We start from the raw sequence: 19,097 nt of genomic DNA, 5'->3' as shown, positions 1-19,097 counted from the left end.
TTGAAGGATTTTCTTAATGCAGGCTGGATAGGGGCAGAATCAATTAAAGAGAGAACATTTGCTTTTAATAATAATTTTCCAGTCTATATTTTTATATTTAGGTCAGAGCCAAGATCTTTTCCTTTTGAACCCAGAAAGCCTTATAACTAAAGAAGCCTGAAAATTGTTCATTTTTCCACAGATGTGGGATGTTGGTATGGTTTTTGCCTGGGGGGTATCTTCTGCTCTGAAGCAGTTTAGGTTAAGGTTTGCTTGGTGTTGAAAATTTCTGGTGTATAGACAGACACTTTGGATTTCTGTTCTTATGTCCCCCCCCCCTCCTGCTACAATTACATTAGAAACAATAAACCTTAGAGCTAACTATAGCAGGTAGGAGGCATAGTGCAGACATCTTCCTGAGTTCAACTCTAGTCTCAGACACTAGTTATGTGACCTTGGGAAAGTCATTTAACCCTATTTGCCTCAGTTTCTTCATCTATAAAATGAGTTGGAGAAGGAAATGGCAAGCCACTTCAGTATCTTTGCCAAGAAAACCCCAAATAGGGTCACAAAGAGTTGGACATAACTGAAACAAATGAACAACTAAAGGGCTAACAAAGTTTTTTTGTTTTCTTTTGGTTTTGTATCAGATATATTTGTAGGCAGCAGAGAGCAAGCTAGTAGATAAGAAGACACTGAAAATGAAAAAAATAAGGGGATTGATAGACAGGACAAGCTCCTGGAGGAGATAGTACCAAGTGTGCAAGTATCGGGTTTGGTCTTGTCCAGGAGGACCACCCCTTCATTGAAGGAGGAGGCAATGGACCAGACTATACAGGTTGCTATAGGGAAGTTTTGGGGTGAAGAGTAGAAAGGGATAGTGAGAAAAAGTTAGGGAGGGGCAAGTCAGGGTAAAGACATAAGCCAAGTAGGACAAGTTGACAAGGAATCAGTGATAGAGGACAGTGTACATTTGAGTTGATCAATTCCATAGGGAAGGAAGGAAAAGGGAACAGGAATTTTTATTTATTTATTTTAAACCCTTATCTTCTGTCCTACCCTGGATGCTAAAGAGGTGAGGCAAGGGCTAGATGATCAGGGTTAAGTGACTTGTTCAGGGTCACACAGCTAAGGGAAGTGTCTGAGGCTAGATTTGAATCCAGGTCCTCCTGACTACAGATCTGGCTCTCTATCCACTGTGCTATCTAGCTGCCCCAGAATATGCATTTATTAAGAGTATACTGTGTGCCAAGCACTGTCCTAAGCACTTTACAAATATCTAATTTGAATCTCACAACAACCTTGAGGAAACTGAATTGCACAGCAATCAAGTGATTTGTTCAGAAGTATCTGAGACTGGAATTAAACTCTTTTTCCTGAATACTCTATCCACTGGGCTGTCTAGCTGCCTAGAAGAGCTAGTGAGTACAGAGTGGGCCAGTTCACATTGTTTCATTTGCCTCTCAAACCAGTCATTTTATTCACCTTTCCTGTTTCCCCAGCTATCCCTTCCCCTCTGCCTGAAGGTTCTTCTTTTTAAAAAATTTATGGGAAGTGATAATTCCATCTCTGACTCTCACCTTCGCCTTCGGCCTCCACGACTTGGCCTCTTGTCTCCTCTTCGCCTTCTGGCAGGGACTAGAGGGACTGTGGGGGCTGGGACAGGGGGGGCAGGTCCAGGGGCAGGGCGGGTCCCACTCCCCTGAGGAGGCTTGTAGACCAAGTGAAAGATGAAGGCATTACAGTACCTAAGGGAAGAAGTGGTATTAGGGCCAGGTACAGGATTTCAAAGGGTATGTGGATGAGAGGGTACAGGGCTGAAGGCAGTGAGACCTCAATACAAATGAGAATCAGAAATCTGGGTGTGCAAGAGTGGAGCAGAGCATCACAGAGGATGGCTGGACCATGGGATGGAGGAAATGGGCACTGTGAAAGGGTCATGAAGAAATGTGAGAAGTCTAAGTCTAGGGATGGAAGATTCAGGGTGATGATAGGGCAGTATGAAGGAGGCAGTAGTGAGGAAGTAAAGGGCAGGGGATTTAGGGATTCCTCATCAAGGGAGATGGGTGCCAAGCACCAGAAGAGTCCCTCACCAAGGCATGCAGTTGTCTGCTGCCCGGAGTCGGAAGGGTGAACGAAAGGGGTTGGGCTGTGGGGGGCTGGTCCCTCCTCCTGTGGCCCCTGCCATGGTCTGTTCATCCATCACACAGCTGTACTCACTACTCTCCGTGAAAAATGCAGGGACTCTAAGGGACTGGAGGAGAATATCCATTATTAGAGGCTCCTTTAAGCCTTCCCATATGGAGAATATCTCTCCTTAGAGATCCTTGCCATAGGAAAAAAAGAAAAACAGAGGATAGGAACACAGAAGCACCTCATACTTGATGGAGTCCTTGATGGAGAATTAGAAAGGAGGGGAAAAATATATAGATTTAGGTAGAGGGGTGTGTGTGTGTGTGTGTGTATGAGAGAGAGAGAACTAAGAGATCTCCTCCCTCAAGAAAAAAGAAGATAAAGATAAAGAGGAAGATGTTAGGTGATTCAGAAATCTAGAAATACCTAAATATATCCAAAGAGTGAAAAGGTGGGCAAGGGTGATCAGTAACAGAAAGAAGGAAGGAATAGTATCTACCATAGTGCTTCCCACCTCTTCTTTTCCACCCTCCACACCTGTAATCGAGGCAAAGAGCTCAACCAGGTGTCCTTGAGACCAAAGCCAGAGTTAAATCCTGAGGAAGAGGCAGAAGGGAGAGAGTGAAGGGAGCACTCTAGCTCTCTTCTCTCCTCCTCACCCCACCCCACCACTTCCAACAGGCATCTCAGGCTTCTCACCAATCACCAAGTCAGGCTTGGGTCCCTGAAGCAGATGGTAGGGCCGAGCAGAAATTTTGATTTGTAGGTCCCTACGGCTTCCCTTCTCTTTAGCTCCTGAGCCTGGACGGGCAGACACCCCGGAACCTGGACGGACAGACACTCCTGATCCATCCTGGTGGAAGAAGAGAAAGAAAGCTTGAGGCAAAGGCTTTTGGTTAGGGGTCAAGTGAGGAAGAAATGAAAGTGAGAGAAAAGATTGGTTATGGGAAAGAAGCGCAATGTGACTATGCACTATGGTGGTGCAGAGGCTATATGTGGACTGAGAGAAGCAGGGTTAACACTCTCACCCCCAGACCCTCATACCCTCTGAAGGGTAAAATGTTGCTGGTCATTTTCAGGAGGCAGAGCACCACCTACAAATTGCAGCTCCAGGGCCACGTGAGGGAGCAGAACAGAGAGCTCCTGGGTAAACAGAAGAGTGGGAAGGTGAGGAATAACACAGAACTCTCCACCCCCTCCACCACAACACACTTGTCCTTTTCCCATCTCCATCTAGTACAATTCCTTTGGTGGTTATTTGCCTCCTCAACTTCCATACCTGACCCTAGGATACAAGGGTTTTCCCACCCCCTTTTCTAAGACGAGGTATCTGGTTGTTTTAGCCTACTTTCATTGAAGGCCCTAATAATTCAGCCTCCCTTAGGTACCATTTACCACAATCAGAAACCACCTAGTCCCATCCACCCCATCTGCTTTCTTCTTGGGCCTCACCCAAAACACCATGATGAGGTCAAACTCTTTCCCAGCTTCTACCACATGGATTTTCAGTGATTGTTTGTTCTGGATGTTCAGCTCTGGGACTAGGTGTATATGGGGAAAGGGGAGGGAATGGAATAATTTATTAAACTGATAATCCCTCAACCCCTTCCATTCTTTCTCCATCTCCAGCCCCTCAGACCTCTATTCTTACAGCAACATGACCCCACTCCCCTCCACTGTTTTCCTGGTCTGGTGTTCCTCCCAATTCTGCCCCTCTTCTCAATTCCTTTCTTACAAGACTGGGGCACCAGGTGGGTAATAACATAGTAGACAGTCAGTGGATAGGTAAGGAGGACAGCCAAGGGAGAGTCCAGGCCCAAGCCACGCCATGCATAGTAATCCTGCCAGGAACCTGGTGGCGGTGGAGAGGTGAGGAGGGGTGAATAGATGGGTAGATGAAGTCTCACTGTGAGATGTAGGCTTTCAGCCTTGGGCCCTCCTCCTCCCTTCACTCATTGTCCTTGGGAACTCAAGAGTGAGAGACCTCTAGCCTCTAGGGCAGGGGTCGGCAATGTATGGCTCTCGAGCCATATCTGGGTCCACCTCCTGACTGGACCGTTGAGGCAGAGCCCCAGGATGTGCCCCAGGGGGCCCTTCAGCTCCCACCCCATATTCCAGTGTCTTCCGCCTCCATCCTCCTCCTTCCGCAGGCGTTTATGGTTCTCATGGCCAAAAAGGTTGCTGACCGTTGCTATAGTTCCTGCCTTCCCCATCTTCCCCAACTCCTTTAGAGATGATGGTGTCTATTTCTCCTCCTCACCAAAAGGGCCTCGGGGTGGGTCAGGAGGCACTGGAGGCATCAGAGGGGGCCCATCTCCTTGAAGTAGTTGATAAGGATCTCCTGAGAGAAGAGATAAGTAGGGGTAGAGGAGGGATCCCTTTTTAGTCTATCCCTTCTTTATCCCTTGCTGGAAGGAGAACCCAGGGCTGGGGTCTCTAGATTTGAGAGGAGGAAGAGGAGCTTATTTGAAATTACTCTTAGAGGCATTTGGATAGTTATTGGGAGCTGGGGATGTGGGATAGGAGGAAGAAGTGTCTAAGGCAGAGAAACTCTTTTGTGTGGGTTATTGGGCTAGGAGAGGTGCTAGCTGCAGAGATATTTGGGGGATGGGATGATCCAGCCTCAGGTGGCCCTTGTTTAAGTACAGGCATAAGAATCAAGTGGATTTGGAGGGAGCTGAAAGTTTTCTCTAAAATGTCTCTCCTTTACACTTCAGCTCCTTTTTCTGTGTGATCTATTTCCTTTAGTACATAAGCTTCTTAAGGGCAGGGGCTTGTCTTTCTTTTTGCTGCTTTTTACAATGCCTGGAACTTAATAAGAACTTAATAAGTGCTTGTTCCCGGTTGTAGAAGAAATCCTCTGCCCCTCCCTCTATTTCTTTCCTATAATGCCCTCCCACATTTCTATGGCCTTTGAGATTTGGGTGGAGGTTAAAGAGCCAAATAGAGCATACCCCACCCCCCAAGCTTCCCAGGATGGCCAACTAACCACTGAGGAGGAGGCTGAGGGGAGGTCCATTGCCTGGGGGGTATCCTGGGGCAACAGGACCTGGAAGTAGCATGCTGAGCTGAGTCCAGTATCCTCTGGTGAGGCCTCGAGAGGCCAGGAATGCTTCCTTGTTAAACATCTCACTTGTTACCTCTGATGAAGTAGAGAAGGAAGTGAGGACCCAGATATTTATCCTTCTGGCCCCAAAGAGTTTTGACATACTAGCCTAGACTCTAGTGTTTTGTCCCCTAGATTCCATCCAAGATATCCCTCTCAAAATATCCCTTTCTTCTCCCCACCAACTCTATCATGTTATCTTAGGAGCCCAGTGTCTTTTCCCATCCCAGTTCCTTGCCCCCTCCAATACTCTCTAAAAGCCTAGTTCTTGGTCCCCAGACTCCCAGAGGGGCTCAGGTCTCCCTGGTACCAGCAGTATAGGTGAAGGGCAAGGCTGCCAGCTCCCCAGCCCGCCCCATGAAAGCTGCAAGTCTTGGGCACCAGAATCGATGGCTCACATCATCTGGTCTGCGGCGCCAGTCAGCCCAAACACAGGTTTCCCCACAATACAGGACTGCACCACACTGTGGGCTGACAGAGATGAGATCAAGAATAGAACAGTTATGGAAAAGGACAGGGCAAATATCCCAAGAACCCTGCCTTCCTCCACCCTTAGTGTCTAACTCCTAATCATGACAGCTGCTTACCAGGGCATCAGCTTCACCTCAAAACTGTGTCTGTGGCATACATGGCAAGCACGAGCCCGGAGTGAGGCAAAAGTGAAGCCAGGACGAGGACCCCATGTTCTCATTGGGGCTTTGGCCAGCTTTACCCCAAGCCTGGGGACCAAGCTTTCCAGTTCCCTGGGTGGATAGGGATATAAAACTCAAGCATGGAGACTCAGCTTTCCATCCCCAATCCTCCATAACCATCAGGAGCTGGGGCATAGGACATTCAGGTCTCAAGATCCCTTCCCAGCACCTCTATTCTTTAGGGATATAGGAATATACACCCTCCAGTTCTCATGCCCTTCTTTTTTTTATTTAAAAAAAATGTTTTTTTAAAAACCCTTAACTTCTGTGTATTGGCTCTTAGGTGGAAGAGTGGTAAGGGTGGGCAATGGGGGTCAAGTGACTTGCCCAGGGTCACACAGCTGGGAAGTGTCTGAGGCTGGATTTGAACCTAGGACCTCCCATCTCTAGGCTTGACTCTCAATCCACTGAGCTACCCAGCTGCCCCCTCATACCCTTCTAATAGCAATGCATTTATGACCCTACGTCTCCCTTGTCTCTATCCTGTGCCAATCTCCATGCCCTTCTGGGACCCACATCTCTGTACCGGTGTAGCTGAGGATCTCCCACTGTGAGTTGTCGGGGTCTTCGGGGGTCTCCAGCTCCCATGGGGCAAGCCATGCTGTGGCAGAGGAGAGTGTAAGCTCTTTGGGCCAGGCCTTCAGCCCCAGTGGCTCTACCTCCACTCCCTTGGGGTCCACCCATCAGCAGGTCAATGCCCAGGATAGTGCCATGTTCATCTGTCACCAAAAGGAGGCAGGCCAGGTGTAGGGGAGCAGCATCTGGGAGAAGAGAAGGGAAAAGTCAGATGAAAGGGAAGGGGGATTGGGGATCAAGGAGAGCTGATATACAAAGGAAGACTGTGTGGATCTGGGGTAGAAGTTCAGGGAAGAGGAGGAGTCTGAGAAGAAGGAGCAGAGTTTTAATTAAGAATTCCCATATATTGGGTAAATTTGAATTAAAACCTCTCTGAAAATATTAATATTTCTCCAATCTAGTTCTTTTCAGATTTACTAGAAGAAAATTGTATTACTACTAATCACTACTTAAATTTCTCAGGAAACAATGACCTCCACTAAAGACCATTCTGAACTTTCTCTTAAACCTAATCTTTTTCTTTTAGGAAGGTTTGAAAAGGGTAGAGAAAGAAAACTCAAGGACTAAGGAAATGGGAGAAAAATGGACTCATCTCCCAAGAGATGGGCAGCTCCCATTTAGAAGCAGAAATACCTCAGATCTAGTAGAAATCAGTGAGTAATGATTCAGGTAAGGACAATTCCCTAGGTCCCTTTTATACCAAAAGGGATAAGAGAATCAATGCAAAGGAAGAGTTCTTTATGTTCGCTTCAGGTCATCTGGGACCAGCAGAGGGGAGAGTTCTCAAGGAAAGAGATTTAGTTTTTGGAACTTGCCTGAAAGATTGACTATTTTTCTATCTGATGATGTAAAGTGTTAATTCTATTTTGTTTAACTCTTTTATCATATTGTGAAATATTACTCATTCAAGATTCCTAGAAATGTTGCCTTAGTATAGAGAGCCAGCTCTATATTTTTGGGGGTCTTGAGTGGCGTTTAATGGCGTCAGATTGAAAAGACAGGAAACAGAAACAGCCAGACTAGTGGTTAGCCCATAGCTGCTCCAACTGCTATGGAGTTTAGAGTTTATTTATATACTGGTTTCAAACAAAGAACACAGAGAAAGAATCACAGCTGTGAAGGGATTACAAATCATACAAAACCCATTGAAGTCTAAAAGTAGAGAGATAGGTACAGGGTCAAGGGCCAAATTCCAACCACCAATTAGTAGAGGGTTAATTCTGGGAGCAGAAATATATTTCATGGAGATTTTTACTAACTGAGTCCTTTCTTCCTGATTTACAGGACTGCACCTGGTCAGATAAAGTCTTGTCTAGCTTGTCTATCTCTGGCCTTATCTAAGTAATATATTTTTTGGAGTTCAGGCTTTTTAATTATCAAGGAGAAAAATGGCTAACTCAGTAGCTGCTGGTCTGCTTAAGGACTCAAAGCTTCCCAATAAGAATATTGAGAAAAGGTGGGGATCTGAAAAGGAGTCAAAAGAGGAATCTCAGATTTTTACCTTAGATGACCCATTCTGTCTGCTACCTGACATGCAGTGCAGAAAAAAATCATACAGTTTTACTTGCCAATGATTTTGTAATGGGATCCAAATAAAAATATCTATTACAGATTCTATTTCTCTAAATGACTCCCAATAGCCTCTTGGAGGGGTCAAGTTGTTTTTGGATTAACCAACCTGCTGGTACCGGAGCTTTTCATGGTTCAGGTGACCAGGAACAAACACAAAGACTACCTCAGCCTGGATTGGTCACGTAGGGTATCCAGATAACAGACTCTATCCTGACTCTATTTCTCTAATTGGCTCTCTACACCTTAGAATGCCTTGTGATAGAAATGTCCAAGGGCAGCCTTGTGCTTCAATGTAGTATAAAATATTAAGTTTTTCTTCAGACATTCTAGTCAAGTAATCTCTAATCAAGTAATCTAACTTCCATGCACTCCTCTCCTTGACCTTTCTTCCCACCATCTCCAACAGAGGGGCATAAGCTGGTAGACTATGAAGCTTAACATACAAAGACCAATGGACTCTACCACAACTGGAAAGAAGTGCTTCCTCTGCTGACAATGCCTAGGGAAAAGTCCTGTCCTAAAAATGGTTCTGGTCAAAAACATAGCAGGGAAATGTTGGCAGAGTGCCAGATAGAGCAAGGATGGGAATAGAGTTACACTTGGTAAAGAGGGAAGAGTTGGGTCAAAACTAGGAGTAAGATTGTGTTTGGGCCTCTTACCACCTCTCTTTCCCCTTCTCTTCTCTGGCCCCATTTCCTCCTCTCCTCCATCCTCTCTGGTGTCCCCTCCGCTACTGTCCTCTCCTCCTGCCTCTTCCTCAGCATCTTCTGGTTCCCCAGGTGTCTCAGCATCCTGAGTAGGCTCCCGACTGGTGGTGGCCTGCTCTCCTTCCTCCTCCAGTTCCCCTTCCTCTTCACCTGTGCCCTCCTCCTCCCCATCCTCTTCTTCCTCCCCATCTTCAAGGCTAACAAAGCTGACATAGGGGCTGAGGTCTCTGAGACAGAGAGGGGGCTCATCTCCCAAGAGACGAGCAGCTCCCAGGCCTGGTCCAGGTCCCTGCTTAGCACCTTGCCCCAAACTGATCCCCACACTACGGTTGGGCAAGATGTGAAGGACCCAGAGGGCAGGGTCCGGGGGTAATCTTCTCACCTGGGCCTCCATCAACCTTGATCGACCCTCAGGCCCATTCCCCCCACCAACCCCAGTCCCACGCTCTGAGGCAAACTTTCGGAACCAGCCAAATAGAAGGGCAGCAAAGTCTAAGAACTCATCCCGATAACCAGATACAAACTCCATGATTTCTAAGGGAACAAGGAAAAAATCAAGTCACAGAGGGGGAAAGGGACACAGTGACAGTGAGTGAAGCTCTGGAGGTGGAGTAGGGATGGAATGAGTATTAGGATTATATGATTGAGGGTTGGGCTGGGGTCACTAGGATTAAAACTAGAGAATGGATAGAGAACAGGGCCATGGATAGGGCTCTTCGAGATAGTAGCATAGAGTGTGAAGTGCAGAAGGAGGAGTTGGACAAAGCATGGATATGGTTTAGCATCAGACTCTATTTAGAGGGTCACTATTTAGGGCTAGGAATGGAGGCTGTAAATAGGGGGATTTTAGCTGCTGAGAATAGGAGCTGGAGATAGAAGCTAGTAGAGATTGAATTAAATCCAAAAATTGAATCTAGGGTGGGAACTATTTCATTCTGGGCTGTTTGTTTGTTTTTGTTTGTAGTAGGAAGACCTGGGAAAACATCAAGAAAGGTGAATTTCATAACGGTCTATATAGAAAATAGAGGGCAAAGGGCCAGGTCGTCCAGCGTCTAGATCAGATTTGGGTTGAATGAATGGTTATGCCTAAATGGATGAGGATGGGGTCTCTGTCTTTCCCATATTTCTCCCTCACCGTGCCTCTCTTACCTGCAGCGGCCGTCTCTGTTCGAAGGTAAATACTGTGGTGGTGTGGGGGAGGGCTGTGACATCACGTTCCCCCCAACCTAGACCGGGCAATCTCGCGCAGAATGCCCCACCCCCATCTGGAGGGTAGACTCCCTCTACAGCCGAGCCCAGAGTCTTCTAGGGCTAACATTCATGTGCAGTTGTTTCTTTTATTTTTAAAAATGTCCTCTGAATGCATTATTTTTTACTCTACAGTTACTTTCCAATAATCCTCCTTTCCCCATTATGCTGTCCCTTATAACAAAGGCATTTGATAACTGGCAACCTTAACTGAGAATATGTAACATTATGCACTTACAGCCCTCCAGTTCTCTACTAAGAGGAAAGTAAAATTTCCATCATCATTATCCCTTATCTGTAACTAATATTGACAATTGATTGCATTTGATCTAAGTGCTGGATCCATTTACAATGACAGTCATTATTATGTATTTTTTTTTGTCTGCTGTCTTTCATCTGTTAGTCTTTCCAAATTTCTGAGTATTTCATATTTATCATAACTTAAGGCACAATAATATTCTTTTATATCCATGTATCATCTTTAAAAAAAAATTCCCAGGGCAGCTAGGTAGCACAGTATCACGGGAGGAGTCAGGAGGACCTAGTTTCAAAACTGGCTTTAGATACTTCCTAGCTGTGTGACCCTGGGCAAGTTGCTTAACTCCGACTGCCTAGCCCTTGCTGCTCTTCTATCTTGAACTGATTCTAAGACGGAAGGTACCGATTTTAGAAAAGAAAAAAAAAATCCCTCAAATAACGAGCACCTGCTTTGTTACCAAGTTTTTGCCACCATAAAGGGTCTTGTTATGAATATTGAAACGTATGGGACCTTTGAATTTGATTAGTGGGATCGATGGGTTAAAGGGTATGAACAGCTCTTGAAGACTTCTCTTATATGACTCCAAAGAGTTTTCCAAAATAATTGCGGCCAATTTCCAGATCCATCAGCGATATCGTAGGTGTGGGGCACTTAAAAGTTCCTAGTTGTCTCTTTTCGCTGGGAAGCAGCCAAATCTTGATTCTGTATTTCTTCTCTCCAGGCTAGAGAGTGCCAGTTTACTGACGGGGGGGGGGGGGGGTGGGGGTGGGAAGGAAGTGAAAGTGCCTTGGGGCATTAAGATCTGTCTGCGAAGGACCCCAGGTTCCTTGTGGTCCTTCCCTCCAAATCTCGCACTCCCCGCCCATTCCAGCTCTCTAGGCACTGACAGACTAGTATTTGGGGGAAATGGTGGGAATTTCCCAGGCTCAGCAACACCAAGTTTCAGCTCCTGACGGACCTTTCTCCATTTGCCTGCCAGTCCCTACATGTTTCTGAGTTTCCTTTTCTCCTCAAACTCGGTATCTGCCTTGTGGTCTTCATGCCCTCCTACGACATTCTCTTCTCAGCCAGGGAGGCAGATGTCGTCACTTCTTTTTTTTTTTTTTTTTAGTAGTCTATCGAAACCAAAGATGACCTAACAACTCAGTCTAGTGAAGGAAAGGAGACTTTTAAGTCAGAGATCCCTTTCTCTGAATTTGTAGTCTGGAGACTGGGGCGGGGACCAGTGAGAGGATTTTTAGGACCACGCCCCCCGCTCTAGGAGCGGCTCCGGCCAGTTTATGGCTAGAAGGACGGATTTAGCCATCCCAGGGCGTCCGAGCATGAGAGGATCCTGGGCACTTTGCGTGGTTTTTTTCCTGACGACACTTCAGACAGGTTTGAGAATCACGAATGGCTCTGGTTTATTTGGGGGAGCGTGGGGTAGACAGGTTGAGAAAAGAGTTGGGGGAAACGTCGTGGCACGACCCAGGGGGTGGGGAGAGTGAAGTGCCCATGTACTTCATGGGCTTGCGTTCAAGAGGACTCAAAAAGGCTTAGATGGCAAAGAGGTTGTCGGACATTTTGGCGTTCAAGGGGGAAGGTGGCTTGCCGGGACGCGAGTCAGAAGGGCTGAATGGCGGTCTGCCGGTCTCCTAGTGAGTGTAGGCACTCTGAGGCAGGTTGGTCGCCTGCGTTCTGGACTCTGCGAGAAAAAGTTTGTGTGTGGTTGAGTGAGGACGAGAGAAAGGCGTTCTTGGATCTTCCAAGTTAACGGTGGATTCGATGGGCCGGAAAGGGAGAGCTGTTTAAGATACCCGAGACCCAGTTAAGACACCTGGCTCTTGGGAACAGATAGACTGGGGCGGTGGTTGTGGTGAGTGGAATTAGAGAGGGGTTTGTCGCACTCTTGGGTCCTGAGGAAGTTACTACTCCCTCTTCCTTAGTCGTAGGAAACCAGGGCAGCATTTTAGGAAGCTGTCATTGTGACCAGAAACTTCCCGAGTCTCTAGATTCTACACTTTGGAAATCACTCACTACTCATCTACGGGGATATGAACACTGCCGAAACTACATAAGGTAATACCCATCTCGCCCCTTTTCCCTCCAACTGCTTTGTTCCCAACAGACCTTCCCTGGATGTGTACCTTCCAGAACTCTCCAGGCTCTGTGAAACTTTCTCCCCATGGAAACCCTGCCTCTCCCAGAAGCTGGGGAATCCTAGGCTGTTTCCTGGGTCATGCTCATTGCTTAGGAATGAGGAAGGGAATTAAGAATTGAAAATGAATGTAAAAACAATAACAATTATAAAGACCAATTTTTTCAGAGTTGGAAAATTTGAGCCATCTTATCTAAACAATTTATATTAGAATCAGGTTGATTATTTCCCAGTGTGTTTTGTGATCATGTTGATATTTCTTTCCCCAGTACTAATTAAAGTCCTTTCACCTCTGTTGAAAACAGCAGCATTGGCAACACTTAGTTTCCATTCACTGTAGCTCCAGGAAATAAAAATATGTCTTCTGGGAGGAAAAAAAAAAGGAATGAGAAAAGGTCAAACTGAATAAACTAGGTTTCACACAAACAGGGGATTGGGAACTGAGGCAATATATATCTTCCTCAATTCCTAACCAGGTTTCGCCTGCCCAGAAGAAATCTGTGTGCAAGTCTCCAAAACACTTGGGTCCAGGAGCTTAAGACTTGCTTTGACAACCATGGTAAGAGTCCACCTATCTCTAAACAACTCCTTCCCCCTCTTTCCTATCATTAACATAATTTCTCTTCAGCTTTCTTTTTACTCTGTATTGTTTTTTTTTTAATTGAGTTCTCTCATCCCTTAACCTCAGTTCCTTCTATACATTAGTTAAATGTTCTCTCGCCCTCCCTTTTCTTTTGTCTTTCCAACTCAATAGTGTCTCCCTTTCTGCTTCCTCCCCCTAAGCTAATAGCTTCCTTCTAGTTCTCTCTTCTCAAATAAATTTAATAAACATTTATTAAGCAATTCAACAAGCATTTATTGAAATCTTACTATGTGCTAGGCAGTAAGATAGAGATTGAGCATGCAAAGACAAAAAATGAAACAGTCCTTGACCTCACATTCTACTGGGGGAACAACATTCTGAATAAATATAAATTTCAGGGGGGAAGGTACCAACAACCAGGCTAATCAGGAAAGGGGCACCTGAGATGGGCTTTTTGATGGAGGCTAGGCGGAGATTTGGAGGTCAGGACTGACTGGAGTTTTAGAAATGATCTGAACAGAGATAATAAATGAATCTATGGTAGAGAAGAGGGCCCAGGACAGAACCATGGAAATACATTCAGGCAATGGGGAAAGGATAGAGAATGATCTAGCAAAGAAAGTTGAGAAGTAATCATCTGGTCAGAGGAGAACCTAAGAAGCACAAAAACCTGAGGAGGGAGTACCTATGAGTGATCTACAATGTCAAATGCTGAATAGGTCAAGAAGGATGAGGACTGGGAAAAAGACTCTTGGATTTAGCAGTTAAGAGATTGTGGGAAGGGGCAGCTGGGTGGTTCAGTGGATTGAGAGCCAACTCCAAATATGGCCTCAGACACTTCCTAACTGTGTGACTCTGGGCAAGTCACTTAACCCCAATTGCCCAGCTCTTACTGCTCTTCTGCCTTGGAAATAATACTTAGTATTGATCTAAGACAGAAAGTAAGGGTTTAAAAAAGATCATGGGCAGCATAGAAAAACTAACATGATAAGATGAAGAGTAAAAAAGTCAAAAAGCAATCAAAAGGAAGTACTGCAAAATTACAGAGAATAAGCAGAGCCCCAAAGAGAAGATATAATATGCACCCTGATTCCTTTGCAGATGTAGACTGGATGTGGTATATTGTATGTATTTTTAGCCTTGTTTAGCCTTCTGATTTTCCCCCCTATTTTTCCTTTTTCTTAAAAAAGATGTTATTTGTAATGTGGAATGGCTCTCTGGGAGAAGAGGGAAGTATTGGAAGAAATTCTGGAAATGTAAAAACAAAAGAGAGTAATATAATTTGTTTTATAAAAAAATGGAAAAAATGCCAGCTTCTTTAGGGCAGGAATGGTTTTCACTTTTACTTTCTTTTTATTTATTTATTTTCTTTTCTTTTCCTTTCTATCTCAGCTTAGCACAAGTTTCTTATATAGTAAATACTTCATAAATGCTTGTTGACTGATTGGGGGGGAGGGGGAGACTACTGCCAACACTAGAGTAAGGAGTTATATCCTTTATATATACACCCCCTCTTTTGCCCTCCTTCCAACCCCACACTTTCTCCATACTTCCTTGACTTCCATTTCTTCACTTTTTTCTCCAGTTTCCCAGACTTTCTCATTTTGTCTTCCCAGAATGTGGATTCTCAAGGATAGACCAATCTGCAAATCAGGCCAAACAGGATGATTACACAACCACCAGGACCCAAGGCAATGAGCTGCCAGGACTGGACCACTTACCTCCATTCACCCCTACCACCCACCCATTCTCCCAGCCCAACCAGTCAACAAGAACCCAGCCCAGAGGAATGAGGGATAGATATCTCAATGATACCTCCAATGCCCCACCAGAGAACACCAGCATCATAAACCTAAAGTGGGGAGCTGAGAAGAAGCCTATAGAGCAGCTGGGCACCTCTCCCATCGTACCTGTCTTGTGCCTACTTGCAATCGTCTTTGTCCTTACGGCAGCTCTAGTTTATGTCTTGTGTCAGAAAAGAAGAGCTAGACAATCTCTAAAGCAGCACTCCAAAGGTAAACAAGGGATCCAAGTATTCTGGGCCTATAAGTCTCAGTTGCAACAAGGACAAAGGGAACCTGCCCTTCCATCTCCCTTCCCAGTCCCTGATCCTTCATCTCAGAAGCTGCCTATCATACTGCAAAAAGCACTGGACTTAGAGTCAGGGGAACTAGGTTCAAATCCTGGCTTTGTTACTAGATGACTTTGGGCCTAGGTTTCCTCATTAGTAAAATGAGGGCTTTGGACTAGATGACCTCTTAAGTTCCTTCTAAGCTCATAGGATGTTATGAAATCATTTCTCCTTTCTGGGCCTCATTATTCTCAATTCTACAAGGGAGTTAAGAGTTCCTTCCAATTCAGTGGCAAAAGCAAGAGCTGAAGTCGGGTTTCTTGACTCAGAGTACAGTGCTCTGCCCATTATACCACACTTTCCTACCCAAGTACCTTAAAGAAAAGGAAATAGAATTCCTGACTCAACCTAAAGAGAGTACCTAAGCTAGTCAGTGGCTCTGCCTGGTAGGCCCATAAATGGTTTTCTGACTGAGTTTATGGCTAAATCTTGCATATAATCTTCACATGCTAAGTGCCTACTGTATGCAGGGTACCATTTGGGCCTCTGAGGAGAACTCAAAGAGGCTATAAGACAGTCTTTGATTTTCTGGCTAAGGAAACAGGACATATAACTAAAAAAAATATTGAACACTACAAGGATAATTGGCCAAGTGCCAAATGGTAGAGGCAGTCATTGTAGCACAGATGGGGCCAGCTGGGAAAGGAATCACATATGACATGAGAAGGGCCTTTGAAAAAGCATAAGAATTGGATAAGCAGAAAGTAGGCACAGAAACATTCTAGGACAGATGTATTATTTGAACAAAGACAAAAGACAGGTTCTAGGGACCATGAATAGGTCAGTTTTGCTAGAGTAGAGGAAAGAAGGAGTAGGGAGTAAAGTTGGAGAGAAGCAGGGCCGAGACTGAACAAGGACTTGTTGCCTAGTTCAAAAGCCTTCAGGAACACCCCTCACTACATGCTGCCTCCAACTCCTATATTCTTCAGAGGCCCAGACTTCTTTCTCTCTCATCCTTTTAGGTTTTGAGCTGATAATCCCTTATGAGACAAATCCGTCTGACTCCTTGATATGAGCCATGCTTCAGCTATCTGGACACAGGTTTTTCTCCAAGACATTCTACGATTATATTAATTTCTCCTGTGCCATTGTGTATTCACTAAACATGATGATTGTTCTCTAATTTGAGTCTATTCTGCAATCAATATCTCCCAGACATTCTCTTCTGCTTCACAATTTTATTATTTCCCAAGCATATCCCATCAATATTCCCCCCCCTATAGTTCTTTATTCTCTTTCTACCAAGTTGGCTAATGTACTCTTCCTTGCTCCTCACCCCAGTCCCAGAATATTATCTTGCTCCTTTCTACCCCTAATATAAACTTGAATTCACCTCTTCTCCTTTTATGCCCTGATTAATTAGATGCCCTTGGCCCCTTTTACCCTATAAAGCATGGAAAATATAGGCTTATCTTGTTTATTAAAAATCAGATCTTCTTTCCCATTTTGTGTACTTGCGCTGGACCAAGATGGCAGGAAGAATCCAAAGTATCATGTGAAAACAGAAATGCTGGGTGGAAGAGAAAAGTTGTATATTAGGATATCCAAGTCCTAGTTAAAGAGGATAATTTGTGTTGAGTTCTTGGTTGAAGCAAGCCATATCTCTTGTCTTTTCCATGGATTTTCTTAATGGTGAATTTGGTGGGATACCATCTCCTTCTCTTCATTCTTCTTACTTAATATCACGTCTTTGAATCTCTTGGTCCAAGACAAGAAAGTTTATAAATGAGGGAAAAGGAAGGATCTCTACCCTGTGTTAGGTTTCCAGAACCTGTTCACAGGTTCGTGCCAGTTCACTCAGTTTCAATCTAGCATAATCTACCCGTTTCAGTGCCATCTGGCAGTCCTTTCTTGATGAATAGCTGGAACCCTCATGAGGCTGGCCAGTTGCTACCTAAGAATGAAAATAAAAGTCAGTTGGTTCTTATCTTTGCCCTAGATCACACCCTACTACATTATTCCCAGGAGGGATCCAGACATCTATCCAAACCCATTTTATATCCTTTTTCAAGTTCTAGGTATCCAGCTGGTTTATTCAAAAAATAATAATTATGTGTTTAAAATTCTGTTCAAGATGCTGGGAATGATACAAAAATATACAAGTCATTAACTTTGTGAAACTTATAATTTAGTAAACCTATCCTTCCAATTGCTTTCCAGCTTTAGGTTTATTGACTTTGAGCTGGAAAGGAGGTCAGAAGTCATAGGATCACAGATTTAGAGCTATAATGGTTGTTAAAGACCAAATAATCCAATCCCCTAATTTTACAATTGAGAAAAATAAAGTACTAACCAGTTAAATGATTTGCCTAATGAGCACACAAATAGTAACTGAGGCAGTACTTGAAATCACATTTTTTTCCCCTGGGTCCAAAGTTCAACGTGTTACCTATTATATAACATGCTGTCATTTAGTCCAACTCCTGGCCTTTCCAAATGAGGGAAGTGAGACCCAGAATGAGTTGCACAGGGTCACACAGTAAATGATCAAGACAGGATTTGGACCCAGGTGTTTTGACTAAAAATGTAGAGCTCTTTCCATAATATGATAATCCTTTTCTAGGAGAACCTGGACTCAAATACTGGTCTTTGGGTCCAAATCCGACAGCTTTCTTAATTAAATTAACTAACTCTGCCCTTCTTCCCCCTGGCAATCCAGGCACTCCAAACCATGGCATCCAGGTAGTCAGAACTTTAGAGTAGTCAAAGCTGAAGTCATAGAATTTGTGCCCATTTCTCGNTAGTCAGAACTTTAGAGTAGTCAAAGCTGAAGTCATAGAATTTGTGCCCATTTCTCGGATGAAGCCTGCCGTACCGCTCAGTTTCTTGGCCTCCATTCGGTTTTGGGTTATTTGAGGGGAAAGTCTAGCACAACGGACTTTCTCCCATTGTTTTTTCCCTCATAGTCACAGATGAGGCTGAAGAGTTTAATCTACCTGGGTTGCTGAGGTTTTAGTGGAATTGCAGAGGCTGTTCTCTCTTGCCATCTGCTGATTTTTTAAATTTTATTTTATTTTTTTTTAAACCCTTGTACTTCGGTGTATTGTCTCATAGGTGGAAGATTGGTAAGGGTGGGCAATGGGGGTCAAGTGACTTGCCCAGGGTCACACTGCTGGGAAGTGTCTGAGGTCAGGTTTGAACCTAGGACCTCCGGTCTCTAGGCCTGACTCTCACTCCACTGAGCTACCCAGCTGCCCCCGGTTGCTGAGGTTTTAAACATCACCTTCTCTTGCCCGACCAACTACACAAATCCATGCTTCCGATTCTAACTCCCAGACCCTGACAGCATCCCCCCTTACCCCATCCCGCCCCTACCCTTCGACTTTACCCAGGCACTTTCCTCTCCCGGGAACCTACTTGAGTCAAGTATCGGATTTGGGCCGACAATTCGGCCTCCACGTGCTGCACGGAGGAGGTGAAGGCTGCCGCCTGCCGGTCCAGCAGTCTCTCGTTGGCTTTCTCCTTGGACAGCTCCAGGATCACATTTCCTAGGAGAGAAAGCCGAGATTGCGCTCGGTGGGGCGGGAATGCCCCACATGTCCCCACCCCCCGACCTCCACGCCCCACTCTGGAATAAGGAACGAGAAGCAAGTGGTTTAGCGCATGTGCAGCAAGCAAGTCAGTCTGCCTCGCTCCTAAACTCGACTTGTACCGGCGCTCTGCAGGATAGTCCCTATCTCGCGTTCGATATCCTCCAAGGCCCGCAGCCGCTCGTTCGCCAAGCTATAAGTCGCCATGAACGTGATGGGAATCCTTGCTTCGATTCTTTCCAAGCCGACGGCCAGGTTGTGAAACCTGCAAGCCTTTCTGAAGTCGGCCCGATAGAGGCTGAAATACCCTGCCGTAGAAGCACTCCAACTCCCAGGAAACCTCGCGCAGCCGGATATCTTCCAGCCAGCTCTCGGTAGACTACAGCTCCCAGAAAGCCCCGCGCAGCCTGATATCGCCCTCTCAATTCCTCGCCTGCTCGTCCC

The 19,097-nt window shown here is 45.2% G+C and overlaps 3 protein-coding genes and 1 long non-coding RNA gene across 6 annotated transcripts; 1 reads left to right on the top strand and 3 right to left on the bottom strand.

Annotated features, from left to right (window-relative positions):
• Positions 1-1,555: 1,555 nt before the first annotated feature.
• Positions 1,556-9,294, bottom strand: ZMYND15 (zinc finger MYND-type containing 15). 3 transcript variants are annotated; one of them, XM_044674433.1, is made up of 13 exons: positions 8,718-9,294; positions 6,437-6,671; positions 5,806-5,961; positions 5,529-5,689; positions 5,102-5,254; positions 4,373-4,453; positions 3,848-3,964; positions 3,565-3,653; positions 3,157-3,255; positions 2,812-2,965; positions 2,650-2,747; positions 2,073-2,233; positions 1,556-1,727 (listed from the first exon to the last, which is right to left on the bottom strand). In XM_044674433.1, exons 1-13 carry the CDS (start codon positions 9,292-9,294, stop codon positions 1,556-1,558), a joined length of 2,253 nt encoding a protein of 750 aa, XP_044530368.1. The 3 variants fall into 3 exon arrangements, with proteins under 3 accessions (XP_044530368.1, XP_044530369.1, XP_044530370.1); XM_044674434.1 differs by having other exon boundaries at positions 2,650-2,708; XM_044674435.1 differs by lacking the exon at positions 3,848-3,964 and having other exon boundaries at positions 2,650-2,708.
• Positions 9,295-11,552: 2,258 nt separating this feature from the next.
• CXCL16 (C-X-C motif chemokine ligand 16) lies at positions 11,553-16,246 on the top strand. The gene is made up of 5 exons (XM_044673138.1): positions 11,553-11,649; positions 12,198-12,330; positions 12,886-12,968; positions 14,609-15,007; positions 16,086-16,246. The coding sequence occupies exons 1-5, from the start codon at positions 11,553-11,555 to the stop codon at positions 16,136-16,138; spliced, it is 765 nt and encodes a 254-aa protein (XP_044529073.1). The 3' UTR covers positions 16,139-16,246.
• LOC123244615 lies at positions 11,603-14,629 on the bottom strand. Its single transcript, XR_006506084.1, has 3 exons — positions 14,543-14,629; positions 12,700-12,773; positions 11,603-11,956 (listed from the first exon to the last, which is right to left on the bottom strand). It is a non-coding gene; the product is annotated as an uncharacterized LOC123244615 (long non-coding RNA).
• Positions 16,247-16,526: 280 nt separating the features above from the next.
• On the bottom strand, positions 16,527-18,871 carry MED11 (mediator complex subunit 11). Its single transcript, XM_044673139.1, has 3 exons — positions 18,776-18,871; positions 18,481-18,611; positions 16,527-17,017 (listed from the first exon to the last, which is right to left on the bottom strand). The coding sequence occupies exons 1-3, from the start codon at positions 18,858-18,860 to the stop codon at positions 16,880-16,882; spliced, it is 354 nt and encodes a 117-aa protein (XP_044529074.1). The 5' UTR covers positions 18,861-18,871; the 3' UTR covers positions 16,527-16,879.
• Between the last annotated feature and the right edge of the window lie 226 nt (positions 18,872-19,097).

The sequence above is a fragment of the Gracilinanus agilis genome, chromosome 4 (assembly GCF_016433145.1).
Source record: "Gracilinanus agilis isolate LMUSP501 chromosome 4, AgileGrace, whole genome shotgun sequence".
NCBI classification, from domain to species: domain Eukaryota; kingdom Metazoa; phylum Chordata; class Mammalia; order Didelphimorphia; family Didelphidae; genus Gracilinanus; species Gracilinanus agilis.
The sequence above is the reverse complement of the archived record's forward strand: the minus strand, read 5'-3'. Positions and strand labels throughout refer to the sequence as shown.

Excerpts from the sequence above, each read along its gene's own strand:
- MED11 (XM_044673139.1), bottom strand. The coding sequence starts at position 18,860 with ATGGCGACTTATAGCTTGGCGAACGAGCGGCTGCGGGCCTTGGAGGAT. Across the intron at positions 18,612-18,775 it reads GACTATCCTGCAGAGCGCCG|GAAATGTGATCCTGGAGCTG; the intron begins GTACAAGTCGAG and ends TTTCTCTCCTAG. Across the intron at positions 17,018-18,480 it reads AAATCCGATACTTGACTCAA|GTAGCAACTGGCCAGCCTCA; the intron begins GTAGGTTCCCGG and ends TTTCATTCTTAG.
- CXCL16 (XM_044673138.1), top strand. The coding sequence starts at position 11,553 with ATGGCTAGAAGGACGGATTTAGCCATCCCAGGGCGTCCGAGCATGAGA. Across the intron at positions 12,969-14,608 it reads GACTTGCTTTGACAACCATG|AATGTGGATTCTCAAGGATA; the intron begins GTAAGAGTCCAC and ends TTGTCTTCCCAG. Across the intron at positions 15,008-16,085 it reads TCTAAAGCAGCACTCCAAAG|GTTTTGAGCTGATAATCCCT; the intron begins GTAAACAAGGGA and ends TCATCCTTTTAG.
- ZMYND15 (XM_044674433.1), bottom strand. The coding sequence starts at position 9,294 with ATGGAGTTTGTATCTGGTTATCGGGATGAGTTCTTAGACTTTGCTGCC. Across the intron at positions 5,962-6,436 it reads GGAGATCCTCAGCTACACCG|GGAACTGGAAAGCTTGGTCC; the intron begins GTACAGAGATGT and ends CTATCCACCCAG. Across the intron at positions 3,256-3,564 it reads ACCTCATCATGGTGTTTTGG|GAGCTCTCTGTTCTGCTCCC; the intron begins GTGAGGCCCAAG and ends CTGTTTACCCAG.